A 24631-nucleotide genomic window follows, 5' to 3' on the forward strand; every position below is an offset into this window, starting at 1 on the left:
GCTCATGGTCGCAGCACCTTAGTTGTTCATTGATTGCTTCTCATTCGTGCCTTGACCGGGGGTCTCCAGCCGAACCAGTGACCTTGGGCTTTAAGCCAGCGACCGTGAGTCATCCCTACAATCCCACGCTCAAGCCCACAACTCCATCGTCCCAGGTCGATGGTCTGTCCACTGTGCCACCACCTGGTCAGGCCCTTATGACTTTCTTAATAACGTTTTCTTTTCTCTAGTTAACTTGATTGTAAGAGCACACAGTGTATAATACATGTAACATACAAATAAATGTGTTAATCGACTGTGTTATCAGTAAAGCTTCCGCTCAACAGTTGTTACGTTTTGGGGGCGTCAGAAGTTATACGTGGATGTTTGACTGTGTGGGAAGGTCAGCACCCGCCCCCCAAGCCTCTCATTAAAGGGCCAACTGCTACTTTGAGTTTTGATTTTTGATCTTTTCCCCGGCCAGTGATACGTGGCGTGCTACTCTCGCGTGACACTGGGCAGCAGCAGTGAGATGGTGTTGCCCACCTGTGGCTATGTCAGTGTCTGAGGTGGGCTAGGGGACGCTTTGGGGTTCGGGAGCTTAGGTGCAGCAGGTGCAGTTTTGACTTGGCGGTATTCTGAGTATCAGGACGTGGCCCCCTTGGATGTCAAGGGTCACCTGTCGTCCGCACAAATACAGGCCCCTGGCCTCCAGGTTCGACTCATCTTGAGAGTGATGTCAGGAGCTGTCAGACTTTTTTAGACGAAATCTCCCACATTCATTTTGCTTTTAAAAAGATGTCATTACCCACTAAGAAAAGAAAAAAGCCTCTGTGAGCTCAGCCCACACTCCCGTCACACGTCTGTGGATCGGTTTTAAAATTTTACTCTCGTGACTGCGCCCACAGCCACCCCTTCATTTGGCCAGAATTCAGTCGTGTTGTTTCTGTTTGGAGTGGGGGTGGGGTAAGGAGACCCTCCCGAGCCCGCGGGCTGTAAGGGTCGGCCTCCCGAAGGGCTCCGCTCAGCATCTAGGGCAGGGGTCTCAAACTCGCGGCCCACGGGCCGCATGCGGCCCGCCAAACAATTTTGTGCGGCCCGCAGACTAATCCACGAAGTTCAAAATATTTTGGATAAAATTAAGTAAGCCTAGGGGCCTACTTGTATTTTTCATTTCTCTAGCATCCTAGCTAGATATTAGCTTAGTTAACAGCAGTTGTGATGCGAACTACAGTTTCTGGTCGTTTTGTGACACTGAGTAAACTGCATGTACGATTGTGCTTGTTGTACTGATTTTTTTTTTGTTTTCAACTGCAGTGAGAAAAGTGTTGCGTAACAGTTGCCTTTTGTAGACCTAGTGCGGCCCGCCGAACGGCTGTGATCTTGCTCTGCGGCCCACATGCTGAGTTGAGTTTGAGACCCCTGATCTAGGGTCTCGTTCGAATGCTGCAGCCCGACACCAGGAGCATGCAGTCCTGACCAGTGTGTCTCTTCACCCCTGAGAGCCCTCTCTGCTTGGGGGGGTCCCCCTTGGGAGCCACGCCGCCGAGCTGCTCCAGCAGGAGTTCAGGTAGCACACAGGGAAGAAGTGTAACAGCCAGTGGTCCAGCCCCAGGCCCGTGACCAGCATCGTGGCCCTTTCACGAGAGGGTGGGTGCAAGGGATGTTTCCCTTTTTTTTTCTACAGTGGATGTTTGGCCTGGAGATGAACCTGTCCACCTAAGGTGGGCTCCTTGTTGGATCTCTCTATTCGAACGTGTTATCGGCCCTTATCCAAAGTTCCGCTGGGCTGGGCTCTCCTGTGTGTGGTGGGCACTGATTTCTGGAGTTTCGCCTCAAGCAGCCAGTGACAGGTGCACAGAGCTGAGGCTGTGCCTTTTCAAGGGCTGTGTCAGGAGTTTGGAGACAGCCCCCCCCCCCCGGGGAGCCACACCCAGAGAGAATGGAGGAGGGAGGGAAGTGGCATTTCAGGTTTGAGTGGCGTTTTGGGGCATCATCAGACCCAAGACTGAATTTCTTTTTGTTTTCTGGGGTGTTCAGGCCTGTGTGCCTAAGGCTGGTGTAAAATGAGGTTTTGTGGACAGATCTCAGACTTGATCGTGACTGTCAGGTACCAACGGGCACTCCAGGGAGGAAAGGATGACATCTCCTCGACTTTCAGGTGGCAGGTGTCCCCGTGGCTGTGCGGGCTCCGGGGTGGGGTGGGGGCTGTTTTAGCGTTGGGTCGCGGCTTGCAGGCATCTTCTCATTGTTTTCCCCAGTTCTCTTGCCATCTTTTCATCTTTCTTACATCCACCTTAAAAACAGCAGTATCCTGAAGCCTCTGGCCTGCTAGGAATTCTCCTGATAAAATCTGAAGGGGCCTGGGAGCCCCAGGAGGGGTGGTGGGAGGAGCCTCGTCCCCAAACCAGTTCTGATTGGTGGGTGTAGGGATCAGTCCGCCTCCCCTTTCCCGCCCCCCAGGAAGAAAAGGGCCGGACCCACACCCTTGAGTTCAGAGGGTGTCTTTTCAAAACCATGTAAAACAAAATTGGTTCTAACCTAAAACAATTGGAGAAGGGTTTTTTTTAAGGGAACCAAATTCCTTTGGAGATGTGTAGACAGACCTAACAGACTGACTAGCCGCAAGGCTGAGCTTTGTGAAGGAGGCTCGCATGTCTGTGTCTGAGTCTAAAATTAGTGTGACCAGCTAATAATTCATTCCGACGTCAAACAACTGATTCAAATCACTAAGTATACAGTGGAGTCATTTTTCACCGCCATGCAGGTGCGCCACGAGGTGGCTAAGGTGATTTTTTTCTCCCTGCTTCTCCTTTTAAGGCCAGGGGCAAACTTACCCGGTTTAGGGGTCCGCATTTCTCCCCGTGTTGCGTCGGGTAACTTGGATTGGGGTTGGTCGTCAGGCGTCTCTTCACCGTGAAACAGTCTGCTGGCACCAGAATCCGCTCCCGATTGGCAACTGTTTTCATGTCCAGCAACGCAGGCACAGCAGGGCTTCCGTAGGGCCCGTCTGGCTGGCTCTTCCTGAAAGGGGGCCTTCCGACTGCACCTCCGGCCCATCTAGAGATGACAGCTGTGCCCACAGGTCTTTGAGAACGTTTTGGGTGAAGCGTTCGGCCCCTTCGCCATGCTCTGCCAAGCGCTCCAGGTGCGCGCCGCCCCCTCCTTCCTGCCGAATGCTGTTGCGCATGACGCGTCCGCTTCCACGGCCGCGTGACGACAGCTCTCCGGGCGCCAAGGTCCCCTGCGTGCAGGCGCGTAAGGCCCCTTAGACTGGCTGGAGCTGACTTCTGGGGTCTGCAGTCTGCGGAGTGTTCACCTGACTTGTTTATTCCTAGGGAATGTCACTAGTGCGTCGGGGTCTCAGATGGCAAGCGGCATCAGCCTGGGCTCCTTCGGCAGCCGACCAGATGGCATGCAGCAACGGTCCTACTCTGTCTCCAGTGCCGACCAGTGGAGTGAGGCTACAGTCATTGCAAACTCGGCCATCAGCAGTGGTAAGAGAGGACGCGGACCTGCGGCCACCTCGCGGTCCTCGGTTTGTAGGCTGGGGGCCGGACACGGCGCCCCGACCTCTCCACACCCGGTTCTGTGGGTGGCCCCTTGGGGCAGCGTGTCGGCTCTACACGTCTCACCTTCCATTGATGCAGCTTTCTGTCCCTGATGAGCCGTATCACCCACGTATCACCCACGTCTGCTCATTTGTTCCTCTTTGGCGCAGGGAGGCATAGCTTTCATGCCCACTTGACAGATGGGGAAACTGAGGCCGCAGACAGACGGGGCAGGTGGCTTTCTCAGGCTCACATGCAGGGCGGGGGTGGCAGAGCTGTGTGGCCTGTGCTCCCTGCGCCGGTGCTCATTGTGCGAGGGTTTTCCATCAAAGGGAAACGCATAATTCCTTCTCCTTATCCGTTTCTCAAGATTCTTGGTATATCCTGGAAACTGTGGAGGGTCTCCCCCCTTGTCTGTGGGTCCAGCTCCTTGGGAAGCCCGCGTGCACCCTGGAGAGAGTCCTGGCCGGTGCGCAAGCAGGGATCCTGCAGCGCTGGGCGTGCCCACCTCCTGCGGCCAGGGTTGCCTGTGGCGTTTGGTCGTGGCCTGTTTGTTCACTGCTGTTTAAAGGGATTCCCGCCGTTGTATATCATCCATCAGGCCGGGTTTTAGAGTAATTTTAGCATAATTTGTTCTAATTAAAAGTCCCAGCGTCAGGTCTTCCCTGTGGACCCACCAGCAGCTGCTGCAGGTAAACATCATCTGTATTTCTGGTGACTCTACACCCACCTTAGAGAATGATGTCCCTAGCCACATGAGGAGGAGATGTGGAGTCGGTCAAGGCCGCTCCCCAGGAGGCCACGGCAGTGAGGGCCCACAGAGGCAGGGGCTCGCGTCCACACAGAGTGACACTGGTGCCTGCAGGCCCAGCTCCCGGACGCGTTCCCATTCAGAACGGGCTGTGGGAGGTGGCAGAGGTCACTTCACCCTCTTTGGGGGGAGGACTCTCCCAGGCTCTCCGCCTTTCATCTGAAATCATGACGATCCTTTGAGCACCCCGAGAAAGGGGGTTCTGCGATTGTAAACCGCTCGCTTGTCATGGGCCACAGCTGCGCTCCCAGCCATCACCTGCCAGAGGAGGCCAGGTGAGGGCTTCCCATCGGGCTCGGTGCCTCATCATTGCCCCCAGTCGCCGCCCGGGGGGCCTCGGCAGGCCCCACACCGCACCTCCGTGAGCCTCTGTTCTCACCTGTGAGGTGGGTGTTCTCCCTCACCCCACGGTGTGGTTCTCAGGTGCGCAGCACAACAGCTGGTCCTACCTGGTCCTTGTCTTCCGTACTGAATGGCTACTGCTGTTATCAGAGGAGCAGGCAGGACGCGTGTTTAAGTATTGCATTATCAAATGCGTTGAAATGCATTGATTTTTTTTCTTTCAATTAGTGTTAGCATTACTCGCTGATTGGGTTTATTCTGTGGCTACCTGTCTGTGGGGGTGTGTTCGTACATTTGAGGGTGGGAGGAACTCCTGCGGGCCTTCCCCAAGCTGAGCTACCCCCCACCCCACCCCACCGCCACCCCCACCCCCCTTTCCACCCCCCCCCCACACACACACACACACACAGGTGAGGCCCTGCCTTCAAACGCCTGAGAGTGGCTGAGCCCTCCACACAGCCTGGTTAGGGGGACAGCCTGCCCTATAGGAGTTACAGCTGGGGGAGGGGGCGGGGCTCAGGAAGACCATCCCCTAAAAGAGAGCGTCACCCCCAGTCTGGCCTTCCCTGCGCTCAGAATATTTTTCAGGAAAGGCGTTGGACGCAGCACATGAATCTAAAATCCATTCCATCCTCGCTGCCCTTCTTCCCGATCCCCTCCGTGATCCAGACTCAGTGGCTGACCTTTCCCCTCCTTCCTAGCTCGGGAGACACCCGTGTGCGGTGAGCGCGCCCGCCCCACCGCGTCCTGAAGAGACATGAGTGCCAGACCCTGGGTTTGGTGGGAAGGGTCTTCCCGGGGCCGTACACGTATTTATCCAAGTCCCCGTAAGACAATGAGGTCACCTGTCTGTGTAAATGCTGTTTTTAAATGTACATAGCGATCTCTCCTCTCTAGTCGTGCCCTCGGGTCACCATGCTTAATTTGTAGTGGCCTGCGTGTTTGTTGAAGACCAGTTAGGGTCCCCGACGGGACAGAGCCCGAGCCCCGCCCACACCGGAGAAGAGAGACAGGAGTCTGTGCCCCCAGCCCCGCCCCCAGCCCGGCGGGCTGCATGCGGATGGAGCACTGGAGAGCAAGCCCGGCTGAGGCTGTGCAGGTAGAGTTAGAGTTAATCAAGGGAGCTTCCCAAAGAGCGTCGAACTTGAGCAGTGCTTAAAGAAGCAGATGGACTTTTTTGTGCAAAACCGCAGGAGGAGGTTATTAGAAAGCATTGAGGCAATTTGGACAAAGGCTCGGCGAGGAGGCCGGGGGAGGGGGCGGGGGAGGGGGAGGACTGTGGAGCGGCGGAAAATGACAGGGGTGTGAGCCAGAGGACAGAAGAACAGGAGCGGAGGGCGCGGGCTGGGCACCCAGAACCCCAAATCAGCGCCGGCGGCTGGCGTTTTAAATCGCAGAATCCAGAAACACAACAGAAGCGCTATCATTCTCCCCGTTTTTCAGGCTCTGCCTTCATGCCCTGTTTTATAAGGATTGAGGGGATGTCGTACCAAGCCACTGTTGAAAGGGAAACACTAAGTAGTAATGACAGGAGGTCATGTTTACTGAGGACTTCCTATGAATCATTTCATTTGATCCTGAGGGAGGAGACATGGTGGTGGACTCTGTCTGACGGAGACATAAGGACTCCGTGTCCCTGGTCCAAAGTCCCATCCTGATAAGGACCGGGATGCCTATGCAGGTGGCCTCGTTCCAGACTTTAGGTCCACGTGGGGGCCTCTTGAAATGGGCTCCCTACGCAGAGGGCAGCGATGTCCCGGGGACTGACTAGAAATGACAGTCTCTTGGGTCCCGTCCAGGTGGGGCTCGCGACAAAGCCCTCCACGGGCTGGTGCCAACTGCTGACGCTTGAGAATGACCCCTCTAAATCCTGCTTCTCAGACTGGTCATGGACCAAGTGGTGTCTGGCAGCCCCTGGGAGGTAGCTAGAAATGCAGAGTCCCAGGCTGTCTCTGGGAGATTTCCCGGATCCAAGCGGCATGTTACTGAGACCCCAGGGCGGTTCAGGGACACCCAGGGCTTGAGAAACCCCGTCCGGCTGCGGTGAGGGGAGCGTCCTGGCCTCCTGGTGGCACCATCCCAGCCCTCACGGACTCGTCAATTGGCCGGACCTGGAGCCATTTTTAACGAACATCATCAGGACGCAGGATCTGACCAACGCTTCAAGAAAACTCATTTAGGAAATGGATTTCGAGACCTCCGCTCGGGCGCCCGATTTCCCTTCTGTGCTTGGAAGATGATCACAAAAAGACAAAAGCAGAATGGAGAGCTTCTGCAACACTGTTCCTTTTTAAGGGGCAGTTGGTTCAAAACCCCACCCTCTCTTTTTTTTTTTTTTTTAATCATTTTTACATTTTTCCCCCGAGTCTTCGGTTTGGATGTCGGCGTCATAAAAAGCTTACGGCTGTGCTAGCAACAGGGATGGGGAGACGCTCAGTTGCTTTTGAATTCAAATAAATGCCCGCGTATCAGTGAATATGCTTTTATTGTAAAACCTAATAATAACAACAACATCGGCACTCCATTTTTCTCTGTCCCGTTGTCCGCACTAAATTAAGACTTCGGCACCAGAGAACTTTCCAAAGTCTTCCCCACCAGACGCATGGGGACCCTGGGGGGAGGTTTGTCTTTCAAGCCTCTGTGAGCGACTCCTAATGAGATAGATCACTTTGTAGTGCGCGGAGCTACAAAACAGGAGGTTCTGGTTAAATTAAGGTGGGGAAGAAAGGAAGAATCCATTCTGCGCGGTGGAGTGTCCCTGCTGCTTTACGACTATGGCTGTTGTGAGGGTTGGTTTTTTTACGTTTAAGTACCTGCGGTTTAAAATTAAATGTCTAACACAATTTGGCGTTGCTAACACGAGACCCGCATCTGCCCTGGGAGAAAAAGCCAGACGGCTCAGTTCAGGGTTTCAAATTGCCGTCGGCGGTCCTGTAGGCAGCACTGGGGGGGGGGGGGGGGGATGCGGCCCCTCTGCCGCTGAGCGCCGCCTGCCGCCCGGCGTCATCTTTTTAAGTGCAGGAACATATTCATCTTGGGCTTCCGCCTTGTAAAAAAAAAAGGCTGTTCCCGTAGTACATGAAAAATTAATTTTTTAACATTTTTTTCTCACTCCCCTAAGTGTTTGACAGAAGTAATTTTTGCAGTGAGAGGGAATAAAAACTGGTGGCTGTAAATTCCTGTCCGGGAACCTCTTGTGCCGATTCTTTATGGACCCAGAATTGATCTACACGTCAGAGCCTGTTGTGGTTTAAACTGTTTATCACCGTAATGGCAGCAGCGAGCCCGTGAACACCAACTTATAATCCCGGGTGAAAGAAATTGGTGCTCGGAGTCAACAGAGGAGCGCAGCTGGGTTTTATTGATAGATTCAGAACAATTATCTCCCTAACAGCTATTGGCTGAGGGTTTTCTTGAATCTCACCAGGAGCATGCGATTTTTATTTTTATTTTTTGATTGACCGTTTTCCCCACGGGTGATTTTTCTCTAGAAGTGCCAGCCCAGAGTGGGAGCATTGCCCTGGGCAGCAGAGGGAGGGGGGTGGAGTCCATGGGGGTCATTTGTAGCTCTCCTGGTTGTCACATCCCACTCCCAAGGCGGGGTACCTGTTAGATGCACCACACCTGTGCCAGGGGGCCCCTGCCCACATGGGGGACTCCAGCGAGCACCAGCCTTGGCCCCAGGAGCCTTAACTCTTGCTGTGGCCGTGGCAACCAGCCTTCCCCGCCTCTTGACTGGCAGGTTGCTCTGCTGGCCCCGCCCCTTCTTCCCGATTGCTTCATTCTTGCTGTTCATCTTCTTCCACCCTGATGGGCCGTCACCGTCAATATATCGCGTTGCTTGGAATGACTCTGGAGCGGCCCGCCTCCACCAGGCCATCGTCCAGCCTTGTCAGCGTCAAGTATGAAACCACATTCATCTTCCCTCCTCTATGGGGAAGGTGTGTGCTCGTTCATGCGCCTTTCCTTACGACCGTTTCATCCCGCGTCTTCCTAGCAGGACCGGCGGTTGGTTGTGAAGCTGGAGCATTTGAGTTGTTGCTAAAACTTGAACGTTCACCTCCCCCCCCCCGCCCTCCCTCATAGAGTTAGTCCCAGCGGGAGGTCAACACCCAGCATTTGAGATTCCTGAGCACTGTGCTTCAGCTGCGGGTTCCCAGTTCTGCTGCTTGCTGTGAGTTCATCAGTTTCAACTTTTACATTACAGTCCCTTTTTTTCCCCTCTCCTTGGGCAGTATGCTGACAATTTTAGCATGTGACCAGCAGAGGGTGGTAGTGCACCCCTCTCCCAGGAGGCTTACCGTGTAGCAGGGTTTTAACGAGGGGAAAGGGAGGACCCACACACGTGGACTGCCTTTGTCGCCACCTGCCTCTGCCTCAGGAGCTCGACTTCCAGCTCTCCTTTCCCGCAAATCATTATCCCTGTTTGATCATCAAGGTTCCACAAAGGCTGAGAAACTTCAAGGCCACACTTCATAAGGAGTAGCCGGAATTCAAACCCAGGTCTTTCCCGATTTCAAAGCTCATCCCTCTCCCCCTCTGCTATTCTTTGTTTTTATTTTATTTTTTTTAGAGAAAAGAACGCTTCACACTGAAACACAGTATTGTCCAGGTTGTTTATCTTTTATTCAAAGTTTGGTATTTTAAAGGAAATATATACCGTAGACACATTTTTCCCTTGTCTCGCTTCTCCTGAACTTTTTCCTTTATCATCGGTTCCTCCCAAAATCTTGGCTGGCATTCAAAAAAAACGGTTCCCTGGGGTTTGCCGTCGACCTTCCGCTGGGCTCCCCATGGAAAAGGCCGGGGGCTCTCATCTCTCAAAGCTGGGCACTCCCCATCTCCGCCGCCGCCGGGCGCGCGTGCTCTGCTCACCAGCTCGTCGCCTAATTAAAGGGTTGACCCCGGCCCCTTTCTCGGCTCAGAGCCTGCCTGCCTTTCTCTGCACGCCACCAAGGAGAAAGCGGGCGCCTCCTAGGGTGCCTGGCCGCAGGGGGTGCGAGGTAGCTTTTTCTTCCTCCCGATCAGACTTTGTACTCTGTGCTCTTGTCTCCTCCGTTCCTTCCTGTCAGCTATTTCCAGCAGCAGGTGCTGACCAGGGGGGACGCTGCCCCGGCATCAGAACGCGAGCAGCGCGTTTCATGCCTGAAGGCCAGCGGTTCTCATTTCCCCTGGCAGAAGTCTAGAGATCCTTTTAAGCAGATGGTGGAGAAGGATACTGTTGCCAGTCGCCGTCTGTCAGCCCCTCTGGCCCTGGGTCTCTTCACCTAGACCAGTGGTTCTCTAGGGGGTGAATTTGTCGCCGTCCCCCCCCAAGGGACATTTGATGATATCTAGAGACATTTTGGGGGTGTCTCCACCAGGAAAGAGGGGTGGCGTGCTACTGGAATCTGTAAGGAGAAGCCAGAGGTGCTGCTGAGTGACTGATCTACAGTACACGGGACAGCCAGCCCTCGCAACTGAGCATGATCCGGCCACAATGAAACCCGTGCGGGGGTCCAGAAACCCCGATCTAGACAGGGAGGACTTGGGCTCTGTGGTCCCTTCCAGCCACGGTTTCTGTATTTCACCATGAACTAAGGGTCCTTCCCAAAGAACAGGAAGCCTGTCTCCCCTCTTGAGAGGGTTACTGCGGCCACCCCAGCGCAGAGAGTCCTGTTCCCTGGGAGCCAGCGCGGCTTCGCAGACCGTCCCTCGAGGCAGAAGATGGGGACGTGGTCCGCTCAACACAGTGGCAGAGCCCTGCTGCTCCTGCCGATGATGGCAGTGTGTGACAGCCACCGGGCACCAGGGCCCCATGGGAGGGGACTGGCGAGAGCCCCATTCCAGACCAGGGAGCAGAGGAAAGGGACAGCTGCATGTACGCAGCCGGCTGGCCACCAGGGCTGGATCCATCTCAGGCTGTGTCTTAAGGGTCACTGTGCTGTCCTCGTAACTCCAGAGACTGCGGCCTGAGAGAGGGCAGCTCCCTACCCAGGGCTGGATGGCCTTGGCCGCTGGTTGGACAGGTCTTCTGACGCCCGTGTGAGGTTGTGGGGTGACATCCGTTGACAGGTTTCATCGTGACGCCCTCCGGAGTTAAAAGCCACAAGACGGGTGGGGCTTGGACATAAGGCATCCTAGATGCGGGTTGAGGGAACGGGTACACGGACAGGACGGGTGCCAACCTTGGCGGGCAGGTCCGACCCAGCGCGTCGGCCCGGGTGCTGCCTCGAGATGGCGGGAGGCCCTGGCCGCCGTGGCCCAGCTCCGCGGAAGCTCCACCAGGCCTGCGGGGTTCTCCTGAGAGGCCCCGTTTCCAGAGGGGTGCTGATAAACTGGGAAGTGTCCAGGAGCCCAGGTCACAGCCATAGACGGTCACTCCTGAGCCCCCTCTTTACCCCTCTCACTTGGCAGAATCACTGTGGCTGGCGCTGCCCCCCTGCTGGGCTGCCACCCCCTCCCTCTCCCGTGTCCACCTGGTTCCACTGCAGCTGGGCCTCCTCCACCCTGCTCACCTCCTGCCCCTTAGCCTCGCTCCCCTCAAGTACGCCAGACCCACCCTTTACAAACAAGGATGCGTCAGACCGCCGTCCCCTCCGCGTGGCTCTCCAGCGGCCTCCCCCTGCACGCGGAACGTCGTCCTGGTGTCCGCTGGCTGCTGGCTGGCTGGCAAGGCCCCGCTGCTCTGGGCCCTGTGTGTGTGTGGTGCCCAGTCTCCACCCCATCCTGCAGCCCCCCACCCCACTCCATGGCTCCAGCCCCCACACAGCGCCCCACATGGCCCACGGCAGCCCCTTCTGCCCACTTCCCCCGACTTCCTTTTCTTCTTATTGTACGTGATGGAGGCCAGGCTTACGCTGCCCACCTGCTTGTCTCCTGCCCAATCAGAAGGGGTCTCCCTGCCCCCACAGTCTCAACCGCCCCTGGGTTGGTTAGTCTGAAGTTAGCCCGTCTCGGTTTCCTTGTCTGTCTTCCCTAGGACATCCCCAGGGGGGAATTGGCTTCGTGGTGACAGGGTGGCACCATGGGCTTGAGAAATCAGCACCAAGGCCTCTGCCAGTTTCAGGGGATAACATTCTTTGGATTTCTAAGATTCAGTATTATTTTAAATACAAGACCATGGCTGTGCTCCCGGCACCATCTCCCAGGACAACCGGTGCCCCTGCGAGCAGCACTGGGGTCACGACGGACAGCGCCTGGCTCACCCCGTGGACCAGCACAAGCATGTTGTGCGCAGTTGTTTTTAAAAACAGTTAATAGAGTTTCAAACCGAGTTCCCTACCTTTTATTATCTCCGCCCATTTCAGAACCACAGGTAAAACCAGTGCTGAGGAGGAGCGATCTAATTGGATGCTTCTCCCAGCAGTTAGTGTCATTTATCCACAGATGTTTGCAGACCGCCTGCTGTGTCTGTCACCCAAGGCCCCGGCCCTGGCAATGGAGCAGGGATTGAGGAAGCACCCCCAGGTCTCCGGAGGGGAAGAGCAGGCTAGACAAGCAGCACGTCATCAAGTTTAAACGCCCTTCGTCGGACAGGGAGACGTAAGGGCGGGGGCTCAGGCATCCGGCGTGCATTCTGAATCGAGTCTGGCGAGAACGTGTGCGTTACCCAGCGCATTTTCAGCGGAGACTTGAACAAGATTTTTGTGGCAAGCATTTGATGGCTGGCTGCAGTGCCCCGGGGTATATTTAGAAGTGACCCCAGAGAAGACAGACGGCTAACTGGGCCTTCAGTGCTACAAGAACTGAGGCGGCTGGAGGGCACCTGGCCACCTGTGCGGAGGAGAAGGGGGTGGGCCAAGGCCGAGCGAGGCCGGACAGCGGGACATCCGGGAGCCTTGTGGGTGGGCAGCGGGGGGAAGGAGCTGGGGCCGAGGCCTCTGAAAGGATGGAGAGAGAAAACCAGATGGTGAAGGATGAGAAAGGGCCCTAGAAGAGTTTGGACTTGAGCCCGGGCAGCTGAGTGTCCTTCCAGACTCAGGGGGGACAGTGGAGGGACAGTACAGGGTGACCTGAGTCAGGGTGACCTGAGTCAGGCTGGGTGTAAAGGACAGACAGCAGGCTCAGGGTGGGTGAGGAGGCAGTGCAGTCGTCCCAAGCCAGGCAGCCTGCCCTTCTCACAGCCTGGAAGTCCCCTGCCCGCAGAGTGGTCACTGTGACTTGCTGTTCTCATTTTTAGTGATGTCATTCCTCATTGGCCGCAACGCCACAGAGTGTGATTCCCTTGAATTTTAAAGCTTTCTGAAATATGGAAGTCTAAAATTTTGCAGAATTGCTTTTTATTACTATTATTTTGGTCATTACGGTTTTAATTGTAAACTCTCAAATTTAAGGCAGTTTGTTCAAGATAGAAAGCACCATTTACTATCCCAGCGTCAAATTACATTACAGGTGGAGCACAAAGATTTGTCAGAGAGATGGGCTGCTTCTCCAGCTGGAAAGAGAATTTCAAGGAATCCTTTTGTATGGGTGACATGAACACCTCTGATTTTGCAACATTGTATGTTTCCAACAACCTAGGGCTTTCTCTGTGGTTTTCTACGGCTCTTGGGCCAGGAAAACATTTACCTTGTGTGTCTGTGCTTGGTTCAGGTCATCTACCTAGGAATTAAACGGCTTAAGACACTTCATACTGTCTCCCTGGTGACTTTTGACGATTATTAGAATACAGTTTGGTCAGATGGTTTTCAGCCCTCCCTTGCTTGCTATTACAGAATTTATAAATACATGCAAACAGGGAAAGGCCTTAAAGAGCTTAAAAATGGTAGGTGCCAGGCAGAAAGGAGTAGAAGTGGGGGGGGGGGGTCTAGAAATGCAAGTCATTATGTATATTTGTGTGTCTGTGAGAGAGAAGGAGGGAGGGAGAAAGGGTGAGTGGGTGGGTGGGTGGATAGATGGATAGGTGGATGGATACATAGATACTTGGATACAGTTGACAGCTTTGTAGTGGCCAATCAGGGTCATTGTGAGACCCTCTATTTTCCTCTGTTAGTGTTTGTATCTGTTACTTTGGGTCTTGCCTTCTTCAACTTCTTCCCATGAATATATCTTTTATTACATCTTTGCTTTATTATCTGACAGATAAGATTATTCACAAAAGGCGATATTAATATTAATTCTACAATGATACTAAAATTTTTATATCATGGGGAAACAGATGGTTCTTTTAAATGACTTAAAATTTTATTCTTTCATAGGAAGAAACATTTAAACATATTTAGTTATAAATGCTATTTTAATTACGACATTATTTCTACAGTGGGACTTTAAAATCTTATTACAGTGGCAGGGCCGTGTTTCAGAGTATATTTCAGTCTCTTGAAATGTGTACTTATTTACAGGAAAACAGTTATAATTACATCTAAAACAGTTTGGGGGGGGGGCTTACTATTTTTGACAAGTACATCAGACAATTTCCACACCGGTCTTTCCACGTGAGGTTAGGTCAGGAATCCGGGTCTAATGTGAGAGCTCTCTCCGCGGCATTCGGTCAAGTCAGCAGCCTTATCGGTGCCCTTTTCCGGCGGGCGCTCTGTTTTTCCTGGCGTTTCTCACAGCCGGACTCTGACATGGCAGCTGGGATGAGCACCACCACCTCAGAAGTATTTTCTGTGCGTCCTGTAATTAGAGCGCACGATTCACGCACTTCAGGTGTTTCAGTGTTTGCGAGCGGAAGCTCCTCCGCCCTTGACCATTCAGTTCATGCCAAAATCTGCATTAGCGCAGAAAAGGCGGAATCGCACGTCCCCTTTCCCCAGACCGCACCCCGGCAGCCTTCTGCCTGACTGTTGCTTTTTTTTTTTTTTTTTACATCAGAATGTCTGGGAAAAACCTTTGCCCAGAAGCACCACTCAGCATCTCCGTGCAGGATGCTTTTATGGTGGTGGGGTGGGACAGGGGGGACAGAGGGAAAATGAAGTCTGGGGGCCCGTCAGGCCCCCATCAATCAGGAGACCGTGGCAGCGCCAGCCAGACTCACGCGGCTCAGGCCGCCAGATGAGATTGTAAGTCTGTGTATCCATCGGGGCCACACACTCTGGGAAAACTGCCCTCACGTGATACCATCCAGAGCAGTCCAGGTTTGGGCGGTTCCCGAGCCGCACCTGGGCTCCCACGCGTGCCTGTCCTGGGGGGGGGGGGTGCTCCGGTAGGTCCACGAACCGAAGTGTCGGCAGTCAGGTCCCCGACAGACAAGTTTCTGGACGGTTAACACTTTTTAAAAAAAATGTATTTGTCCTATCAAGCCATATTCCTCTTCCTTTTTTTTTTTTAAGTTGTGTTAATTATGTTCTGTGTGTGTGTGTTTCATTTTTTGAAGTTCTTTTTTAAGAAGCATCAGTAGTCAATGTACTAGTGTCATTGTGCCACCAATAAATGGCTGTCACGTCCGCCGTGTGCCGGAACACAGTGCGACGCTGGTTGCTCATTGTGTGTATTTCTCCCTGCTCCGGTAAGCCTGCCTCTTCCTCCTAGCAAGTGGGCCAACTCCCATTTCCCTGCCTTGATGTTTTGGTAGTAACAACTTTGCATTTTTCCTTGATTAAAATACATTGTGTTTTAGAAAAATTAAAAATGCAGAGAAGCTTTTTGCTTAAAAAAAAAAAAAAAAGAAAAAAATAAACTCTTACACTAAACTATCAGTTTGGTGGTGGGGGCGGTATCTACCCTTTCTGGTTCACGTGCCTGTATCTTATTTCCAGAAACTGAGTTATGTCACGACTGGCTTTAACTGTGTATGCGTTGTTTGTATTCTATGTAAAAACAGTTCAGAAATTGCAAACGACCTCTATGGCCAGCAGTAGGAAGTGGGTTTAAGTAGATCTGGGATAGCGGGCAGCTGTGCAAAGGTTGCCTTCTATGTAATAACTGGAAAGACGTTTGTGTGAATCCTGGGTGTCACTGTCCTACGAGCTGGCATCAGCATCGCTGGGCCACCCCAGGGCCTTTTCACGTGCTGTGTGGGGCACCTCTCACTATACCCACGAGGCCGTTTTAACGCAGCCCTCTCTGCTGCTGCTATGCTGTCCCCGTAGCAGATCCTGCTTTCTAAACCTTTGTGATTTACTCATTGATTGTGTTATCTGGCCTCTTCCCCCACCAGACTTTCAGCTTCTTGAGAGTGAGGCCGCTGTCTGTTCCCGCAAAGCGGAGGACAGGGTTTGCCTCCCATCAGTGTCTGCCCTGTGGCCGTCCTCTCTGATTTTATGGAATGGTGTGAAGAGCCGAATGTTATTTTTTGCTGTGTGCTAGTGTGGATTAAGCACTTTCTATACCTGGCCCATACAACTGAGTGAGGTGGTACTATGCTGCTTTTTCCTTTTTCTTTTCCCAAGTGAGAGGAAGGGAGATAAAGAAACAGACTCCCACATGTGCGCGACTGGGATCCACCTGGCATCCCACCTCTGGGACGGATACTTTGCCCATCTGCTGCCGTGCTCACACCCGAGCAGTTTCGGCACCTGAGGCAAGGCCATGGAGTCATCCTCGGTGCCCAGGGCCAGCTTGCTTGAACTAGTCGAGCCATGGCTGCAGGAGGAGAAGAGAGAGAGAGAAGGGGGAGGGGTGTAGAAGCAGATGGGCGCTTCTCCTGTGTGTCCTGACCGGGAATCGAACTCAGGACTTCCTCATGCCAGGCTGACACTCTGCTGCTGAGCCAACTGGCCAAGGCCACGTGACCGTGTTTTATTCTGGACATTCTCGTCTGCCTGAACCCCGCCTCACCCACGCAGGCGTGGTCTGAACGGCTGGGCTTGTTTAGGAGGGGCCCCGGGTGCGAGAGCAGATACAGGCTTTTATTGTACTTTTCCCGTGGAATCTCATTTTTAATTGTCTGCCCGGCAACCCACATTAAAGTTGAATGTGTGAATCGTCTTGGAAACACTTGAGCAGAGCGTGGAGGCAGGGCTGTGCCCTCCAGGGAGCTAGGAAACACTGAGCTTCCCGACGACGCCTCCTTCCCTCTGCGGCTGTCCCCCGTCACCATTCTGCCTTCTTCCCTCACAATCACCTGGTGGCCCTGAACCCCCCGAGGACCCCAGGCTTGGGCTCTGCCTGGAGCGTGCCCGCTGAACTTCATCCTTGGGCCTGTTCTGCCCATGAGGCCCGTAAGCTCCACGCTGTTTTCAGGAACGTCAGCATCTTTGTTGTTCCCTGTTCCCCTCACCCTCACACAGTGACAGCCGAGTCCGTGTCGCTGCCCCAGCTACACAAACCCTCCTACACCCCGGCCACCACGCTGCCTCCCCTGGCCTGCGGGATGCTCCCGTCCCACAGGCTACTGCGGCCCCAAGGCCAGAGCCACCTTCGCCTGGGAAGAAGTCCTGAGCCATCTGGAATTGGCAGAGGCACTTGACTTTCACGGGATTAATCACATGCACCTGTTTCTGCCGGGTGTGAGCTGGAGCCGGGAGCCGGGACGCTGAAAACCTCCAGGAGCTGCTCCCAACAGCCCTCAGTGCTCGGGACGCAGAGCGAGGTGTTTGCGGGAGGCAGACGGGGAGGATGGGAGCGCCTGGCCCGGGTCCGCCCCCGCGGGCCTGGGTGAACGTGGAGGGGGACATCTTTCCAGTGTTCTGCCCAGAGTGCCTCCTAGTGGGGGCTCGGGATCTCCTCCCCACCCCCCAGCAAGGGACGGGCGCCCAGAGAGGGGAAGGGGTCAGCCAGCGGTCCGAGCCATCTGTGCTGGAGGCCATCACGGGGTGTGTGGGCAGAGCCGCTGGCCAGAGCGTATTCCCAAGAAAAGGATGGATCCTTGTGGGAAAGCTTCCACAGGAATGGGGCAGGAGAGGGAAAAATGGGATTCCTGAGGCCTGGGGGCGGGCAGGGCCGGGAGGAGGCCCAGATCCTGGTCGGGGAGGTTGGTGGGCAGTTTTGTCTTTTAAGCTCAGCTCCGGGGGTCCTGTGATGGGTAGCCACCCTAACCCTCCGTCAGCTGGGCTTCTGCTTAAGACAAAAGACAAAAGCATCAGTCACTATGCTTGGGAACACAATCTTATCTTTTATTTTATTGTACAGCAGTTTCCCCAAAGATCCACCATAGTATCTGACTGAACCATATTGGCAGAACTTGAGCCATGAGAAAGAAAGTGCCCTAAACTCAAAGCACAGGCACCTCAGGATCCACGCACTTGAGTTTATTGTATTATTTTTCGCCACAACAAAGCCCAGATTCCAAGATAGCCATAGGGGTAACATGATAAAACTAGAGTGGCGCAAGTGAAGTCAGTTCCTTTTTTAAAAAAAGAATGTTCTAGAATTAATGCTGGCCTGGCCTGTGATGATGCAGTAGATAAAACATTGACCTGGAACGCTAAGGTTGCCAGTTCAAAACACTGGGCTTGCCTGGTCAAGGCACATATAGGAATTGATGCTTCCTGCTCCTCCCCCCTCCTCTCTCTCACTCTCTCATCTCTCTGTCTAAAAATGAATAAATAAAATCTAAAAAAAATGTATTAGAATTAGTGCCAAATTATTAATTGCTTTTGGTCAGAAGTAAGTTTAATCTTAGTTTTTAAACACCATTGTCACATTCTGAATGATTTCTTATTCAGAAAGATGGAGAAGACAAACTAAGACCCCCTTGTTTGGCCAATATTATTAAACCTTTTTTGGAGGGGGGGAGTTGCGAGAGAGAGAAAGAGAGAGGGACAGACAGGAAGAAAGAGAGATGTGAAGCTTTAACTCATAGTTGCGGCTCCTTAGTTGTTCATTGATTGCTTTCTCGTATGTGCCTTGACCAGGGGGGCTCCAGCTGAGCCAGTGACCCCTTGCTCAAGCCAGCGACCATGGGATCATACCTATGACCCCACGCTCAAGCCAGATGAGCCTGCGCTCAAGCCAGCAACCTCAGGGTTTCAAACCTGGGTCCTCAGCGTCCCGTGTCAACACTCTATCCATTGTGCTACCGGCTGGTCAGGCTTATTAAACTCTTGAAGAAGGCTGTACTTGACTTCAGAGATGGGGCAATCTTTGTTTGGTCTGCGGTTTTGAATGAAGACGTCATCCACGGCATCTCCACCCATGGGGTTGTCGGTGGAGACGGCTGTCCCGAGGCTGGTATTTGACAGATTTTCAGACAGGTTGAGATGATCTGTCTTGCTATAGACTTTTCCGGCGTTCACTGGTCCCCGGCGTGTGTCTTGACCTGGGACTGACGTGGGGTTGCGATGAGATGCAGGGGCGTAGACACCGTAGGGCAGGTTTCCAGAACGGCTTTTCCATTTTCGTGAAACCTCTTACTTACCAGGTTTAACGGTCGTGATGGTTAGGTTTCCTCTGTCCCTTTTGCAGATGACTGCAGAGTAGGAATACGACGTGATGAGCCTGGGACAATAATGAAGCCGTAGAAGAGATGTAAGCTGGGACTGTCCCAGGCAGAGCATGATGAGTGTCCCCTGGTGAAGGTGGCTCATGGAATTACCTTCAGCAGGGCCTTTGTTTCTCCTGGTACTATCTGCAGGAATCACTCGTTGACGCCAGGACAGTCAACACGGTCCCCAGATCCTAGGTGATTCTAGGTGACTCCATGTGCGTCCCACCACGGCAGCCTGCCAGTCCCTTCCTGCCCTGGGCGGTCTTAACGCCATCCGAACTTAGAACTCGCCAAGCATAGGAGACCGTCGGGCTCCCGCCAGGAGGGGCAAATCCTCACTACAGACTTGGGGTGGGCACAGGACAGCCTGCGGTGACCTCCTCGTTTGCCATCTGACTTGGGGAACCTTCTCTCGTCCTACCTGCTACCTAGTTGTGACCTGGCAAATATTATAAATACAGTGCTTTTAATAGTGCCGTCAAGCAGGGGGGGGAAGAAAGGTCATTAGCATCATTCATTAGCACCACATTTCAATAGTCAAAGTACAGATGACCTCAGTGTCTCCACTTCCTCGCTGGCTCCAGTGTGTAGGCTGCGGTAGGGCTCGCCGGCCACTCACTAATTAGAGACATGAGTGGGTTGATCACGTCTAGGTTTCAGGCAGGGGAAGTCAGAGGGTCACCCCAGGCCTGGAATCTCTGTGAAATATGTAGCACAGTCATTAGTCATTCGCGGTTGGTGAGCAACATTCTAAAGCAGTAGGAAATAGAAAGTTTATTTTGGGGGGGGAAGGAGCTGTTAAAAAGAAGTCATCTCACACATAAATGTGTGACAGATCTTCACATTTAAATGGGGGAATGGGTTTTTGCCTATGTTTTCATCAAAAATGTTTATTTTGTTTAAGAGATTGTACAGGTATAATAAACCAGGTACCCAAGACAGCTCATGGTGCAAATTCAGGTCAGTGTATTTTGAGTACCTCTTATAGCCACATCTCAATCTGCTGCCTCACACGTAAATGCAGATTTACGCTTGGACTAGGCTGGTAGATTTTTGCACTGTTAACTGTATCTGTTTTTAAGCCCATAATATTTTTCTGTTGTTGTTGCTGCTGCTGCTGCTAGTTTCCTGGGCCCCTGATAGAGCTCCTCCCACAAGCAGGCCAACCAGTAACACCTGGCTGTCTAAGCCTTCCCTCGCACACGTGCACACGCTCCTTTGATGTGCAGTCAAGGTCACGCTCTGCTTCTAAGCGATGCCCTCCCTCACCTGTGGTCCTGAGCAGCCGCCGGCCGGCCTCGTTGAGATCCAGGGTTTTCTGTGCGAGAAAGAGTAGGGCAATTGTTAGGGCCCAGGTGTGGTGGAAAGGAATGGACTTCCTGAGACGTGCGGGACCCCTCTTTCAAGTGGCCGGGCCTCCCTTTGAGGCACCTGAGCCCTCAGACTGCCACTCACTGCTGTGACGGGGCCGTGCCACCCACCGTCAATAAAGGCTTGGGAACCACAAGGGACCCCTTTCATGAGTCAAAACCGCCAGCCCCACACGGTTGAGGAGAAGGGGTTGTGAAATGGCGTAGGACGCAAGAACTTTTTTCAAGGATTATTTTAAATGTGCACAAGAGGATATTTTTATGACTTTGCACATTAGCATTTGATTTCATCCAAAAAGAAAAAAAAGAAAAAAAAACACCATTGACTTGAAACATAGCAAAAGATTATTACACTTGATGCCTGAGGGAAATTGAGATATTTTTGAAACGGAGATATGATTTATCATTTTCCTGTGGTAATAATTTATTCTGTAAAGTGCCCAGAACTAAGAGGACTGTTATGAATACAGACCCGTTTTGGGTTTTTTTCTGAGCTGGTATTTAAATAACTTAGCACCTCGAGGTCTGAAAGATGCAGTTGCAGAAACACTTGGGCTTTCATTTCCTCCAGCGTTTCAGGTTCTCACTCGAGTTCATCTTCTCTGCTGCTTCAGTTTATGCCTTGGGACACCCTTTATGTGAAAGACCTTTCTGCTGAGTACCTGATCTGTCCTTGGTGACTGGTGCCTCCCAGCCCCCGGGCGGACGTAATAGTCTTAAAAATCAGAGGGGTACCATCCCGTCGGGGTGGGCAGCCCAGAACCGACTCAGGCACTCAGAGGGTTCGGGGCCTGTGTAGCTGGAAGGAGGGGCTGGGTCCTCGGCGTGGGAGCCCACGGGACTGAGGATGCAGGTCGCGGGCCCGACCATCGGCACTGCTGCAGGGACCCCTGGGCTGCGCCCTCGGCGTGGGAGCCCACGGGACTGAGATGCAGGTCGCCGGGCCCGACCATCGGCACCGCTGCAGGGACCCCTGGGCTGCGCCCTCGGCGTGGGAGCCCACGGGACTGAGGATGCAGGTCTCAGGCCCGACCATCGGCACTGCTGCAGGGACCCCTGGGCTGGGTCTCATCGGCACCGGAGTGTATCGGCTGTAATCCTGGCGCGTCTGAATCTCCCAAGTCCTCTCATAGTTGAAACGTTCTCCCTTGACATTGTAATCGCCTGCATCCATAATGTACGTTTTTGTGCTGTGGTTCTGCTCTGAGTCTCATTTTCACCTAGTAGAGGATGATTGTTTAAAAAAACAAAAACAAACAAAAAAACACTCGACTGCCGTTTGCTTCTGTGTTTGCTTGGTGTTCAGGACTGAGGGAGGTGAAGGCCTGTGGTGACCCGCCACCCCCACCTAGGGTCCCCCTGCCACCCTCTGGGGTTCATTTTTATCCCCAGCACCTGTCATCCCTCCGACGTGTGTGGGAGACTGTGTGTGTGTGTGTGTATGTGTGTGTGTGTGTGTGTGTCCGTCCAATGAGAATATCTCCTTTCTGGGATGTAAGCCAGTTAGCACAGGAGTTGTGTTTTACTGGCTTCTGCTGTTACAGCTCTGGAGGTGGGTCTGTCCATCGTCCGTCCGTCTGGCAGTGGGCCTGGCACCACCCTGAGCTCGTGGTTTGAGGGCGGTGTGGCTGGGAGGGCGAGGTTGCTGTTGACGTAGACGGAGAAGGGAGCGAGGTGGGCGGAGCAGGGAGCGGGGTGGGCGGGGCAGCGAGCCGGGTGGGCGGGGCGGGGAGCGGGGTGGGCGGGGCAGGCTGGGAACAGGTGTTCGGGAGGCTCTGTTGCCCGTCTTACCTGTGAGGAAACTGAGCTGAACTTAGAGATTCTGAGTCCTCCAAAGTCACACGGCCAGGCGGGTGGCCTGGGATTTGGGGGTGCCCTCGGGGTTGTGCATCTGTGCCGGTTCCTTTCCACGGAACCTGTCGTGTGGCCCTGCTTCCCTCTTACACCACGTGATGTGACCGTGCTGAGGACGGTAGCCTTCCGCGTCGGGAGGTCTGGCCGAGGGGCAGCCGGCCGTCTCCAGGCTCCGGTACCCCGGTGGCCTGGGCGCTCCCAGGCACTGCAGGCGGGAGAAGCACGCAGCTCCCGGACCCGGGCGGCAGCGGTTCTGCCGGAGCCCACAGAGGCCCGGGGTCTTGGACCCACGCCGTCCAAGCTGCCCTGGTGTAATAATTCCAGATCGTAAAAGTATACACGAAGGTATGGATTTAAGGTCACAATTTTGAAATTCATCTGAGCGGTAGGGACATAATTAAGCAAACTCAGTAACACTCGACTCCTTAGGATGTAGGGGGAAAAAATAATGGGTATTTTTATCTTTCTGACATTTAATCCTACGTCAATCAAAAGCAAACCACCCCCTTTTCTCAGCCTGGGTTTCTCAGTGTGGGTTTCTGCAGGCCAGGTTTTCATAAACCAGGGACACGCACTGCCCTCCTCCACACCACGTGACGTCCGTCCGGGATGTGCCGGGAAGAGGCAGCCTCGTGGTGTCGGTGTCCCTCCCTGGAGCAGGATGAGCCTGCCCGGCCTTCAGCACCCTGGACAGAGCCCTCGGCGGCTGTGCCCCGGCTGGAGCCGCCTCCTGGGAGGACACTCCGGGCATCAGTACCCTGGACAGAGCCCTCGGCGGCTGTGCCCTGGCTGAAGCCGCCTCCTGGGAGGACACTCTGGGCATCACTGCCCGGCCTTCAGCACCCTGGACAGAGCCCTCGGCGGCTGTGCCCCGGCTAGAGCCGCCTCCTGGGAGGACACTCCGGGCATCACTGCCCCGGCCTTCAGCACCCTGGACAGAGCCCTCGGCGGCTGTGCCCTGGCTGAAGCCGCCTCCTGGGAGGACGCTCCGGGCATCAGTACCCTGGACAGAGCCCTCGGCGGCTGTGCCCTGGCTGGAGCCGCCTCCTGGGAGGACACTCCGGGCATCAGTACCCTGGACAGAGCCCTCGGCGGCTGTGCCCCGGCTGGAGCCGCCTCCTGGGAGGACACTCCGGGCATCAGTACCCTGGACAGAGCCCTCGGCGGCTGTGCCCTGGCTGAAGCCGCCTCCTGGGAGGACACTCCGGGCATCACTGCCCCGGCCTTCAGCACCCTGGACAGAGCCCTCGGCGGCTGTGCCCTGGCTGAAGCCGCCTCCTGGGAGGACGCTCCGGGCATCAGCACCCTGGACAGAGCCCTCGGCGGCTGTGCCCTGGCTGGAGCCGCCTCCTGGGAGGACACTCTGGGCATCACTGCCCGGCCTTCAGCACCCTGGACAGAGCCCTCGGCGGCTGTGCCCCGGCTGAAGCCGCCTCCTGGGAGGACACTCCGGGCATCAGTACCCTGGACAGAGCCCTCGGCGGCTGTGCCCTGGCTGAAGCCGCCTCCTGGGAGGACACTCTGGGCATCACCTGGTGATTCCACTCCTTGTAGCAGACACAGCCACGTTCCCGAAGACTGGACATTTACACTGTCAGAGAGGGGGTCGTCCATGTAATTAACTTCCCGATGGAATGGAGTCTCCTTCCAGCCACGCGGGGCCTTTCCCCAGCCTGCTCAGCCCGGTGCTGCCTCTTCCCTGTGTAGCCGAACCCCCGTCTCTTCCCAGCCCCAAGCCCCAAACTTGAGAAATGGTTGTGGCTGATTATGTAAAAAGAGATGAGGCCGGAGAGAAGCAGGGACCTCCTGAAATGACTTCATTTCCACCTGCCGGTCCCGCTCAGGAAGCCTGTGCGTTTTGCTCGGAGCGCTCCAGATTAATCTGCGCTGCGTCGAGCTTGCATTCGGCTGGAGCCCAGCCAGAGAGCAGTTTGATTCTTGACCCTTACACCCGAATCTCATGTGCATTCTCCTACAGGTTTTTTCTTTTCTCCCCCCCCCCCCGGCATGTTCCACTCTTCTCGGGTTTCTGCCTCCCAGGACGGTTTACCACACGTTCTTCTTTTCTTTCGGGTGACTGCGTCTGGTGTGAGGGGGCCTCTGGGCCTGAGGGAAGCTACAGGGTGTTGAGTAGGGAGAGAGGACAGGATGAGGGGGTGCACCAGGAGCTGGGGGACCGGCAGGGGGCTGGGACGCCTCCCGCAGACGGTCTGCAGCCGAGAGCCAGGTCCAGGCAGGTGGCCAGAGGCCCCGGGCAGCTACATGGGTCCCCTCTCTCAAACTCAGCTCCGGGGCCCGAGTCTTGTACCCCGCCTTTAGCTTTCATTTCAGGGTGTCCCCAAGCCCCCTCCGAGCAATGACCTCCTCTGTGGCGCCATCCCCGCACCTCGCCAGACTGTCCCGTTGACTTATTTTGTCTCCTTTATGTGCT

The 24631-nt window shown here is 54.4% G+C and overlaps 1 protein-coding gene across 1 annotated transcript in view; it reads left to right on the top strand.

Moving 5' to 3' along the window:
• AGAP1 (ArfGAP with GTPase domain, ankyrin repeat and PH domain 1) overlaps positions 1–24631 on the top strand; it is a 322164-nt gene that overhangs the window by 218310 nt on the left and 79223 nt on the right. The window contains exon 13 of the mRNA XM_066346522.1: positions 3318–3476. Coding sequence (XP_066202619.1) covers positions 3318–3476 — 159 coding nt within the window. The remainder of the gene's footprint in view (positions 1–3317; positions 3477–24631) is intronic.

This window comes from Saccopteryx leptura, chromosome 7, assembly GCF_036850995.1.
Source record: "Saccopteryx leptura isolate mSacLep1 chromosome 7, mSacLep1_pri_phased_curated, whole genome shotgun sequence".
NCBI lineage: Eukaryota > Metazoa > Chordata > Mammalia > Chiroptera > Emballonuridae > Saccopteryx > Saccopteryx leptura.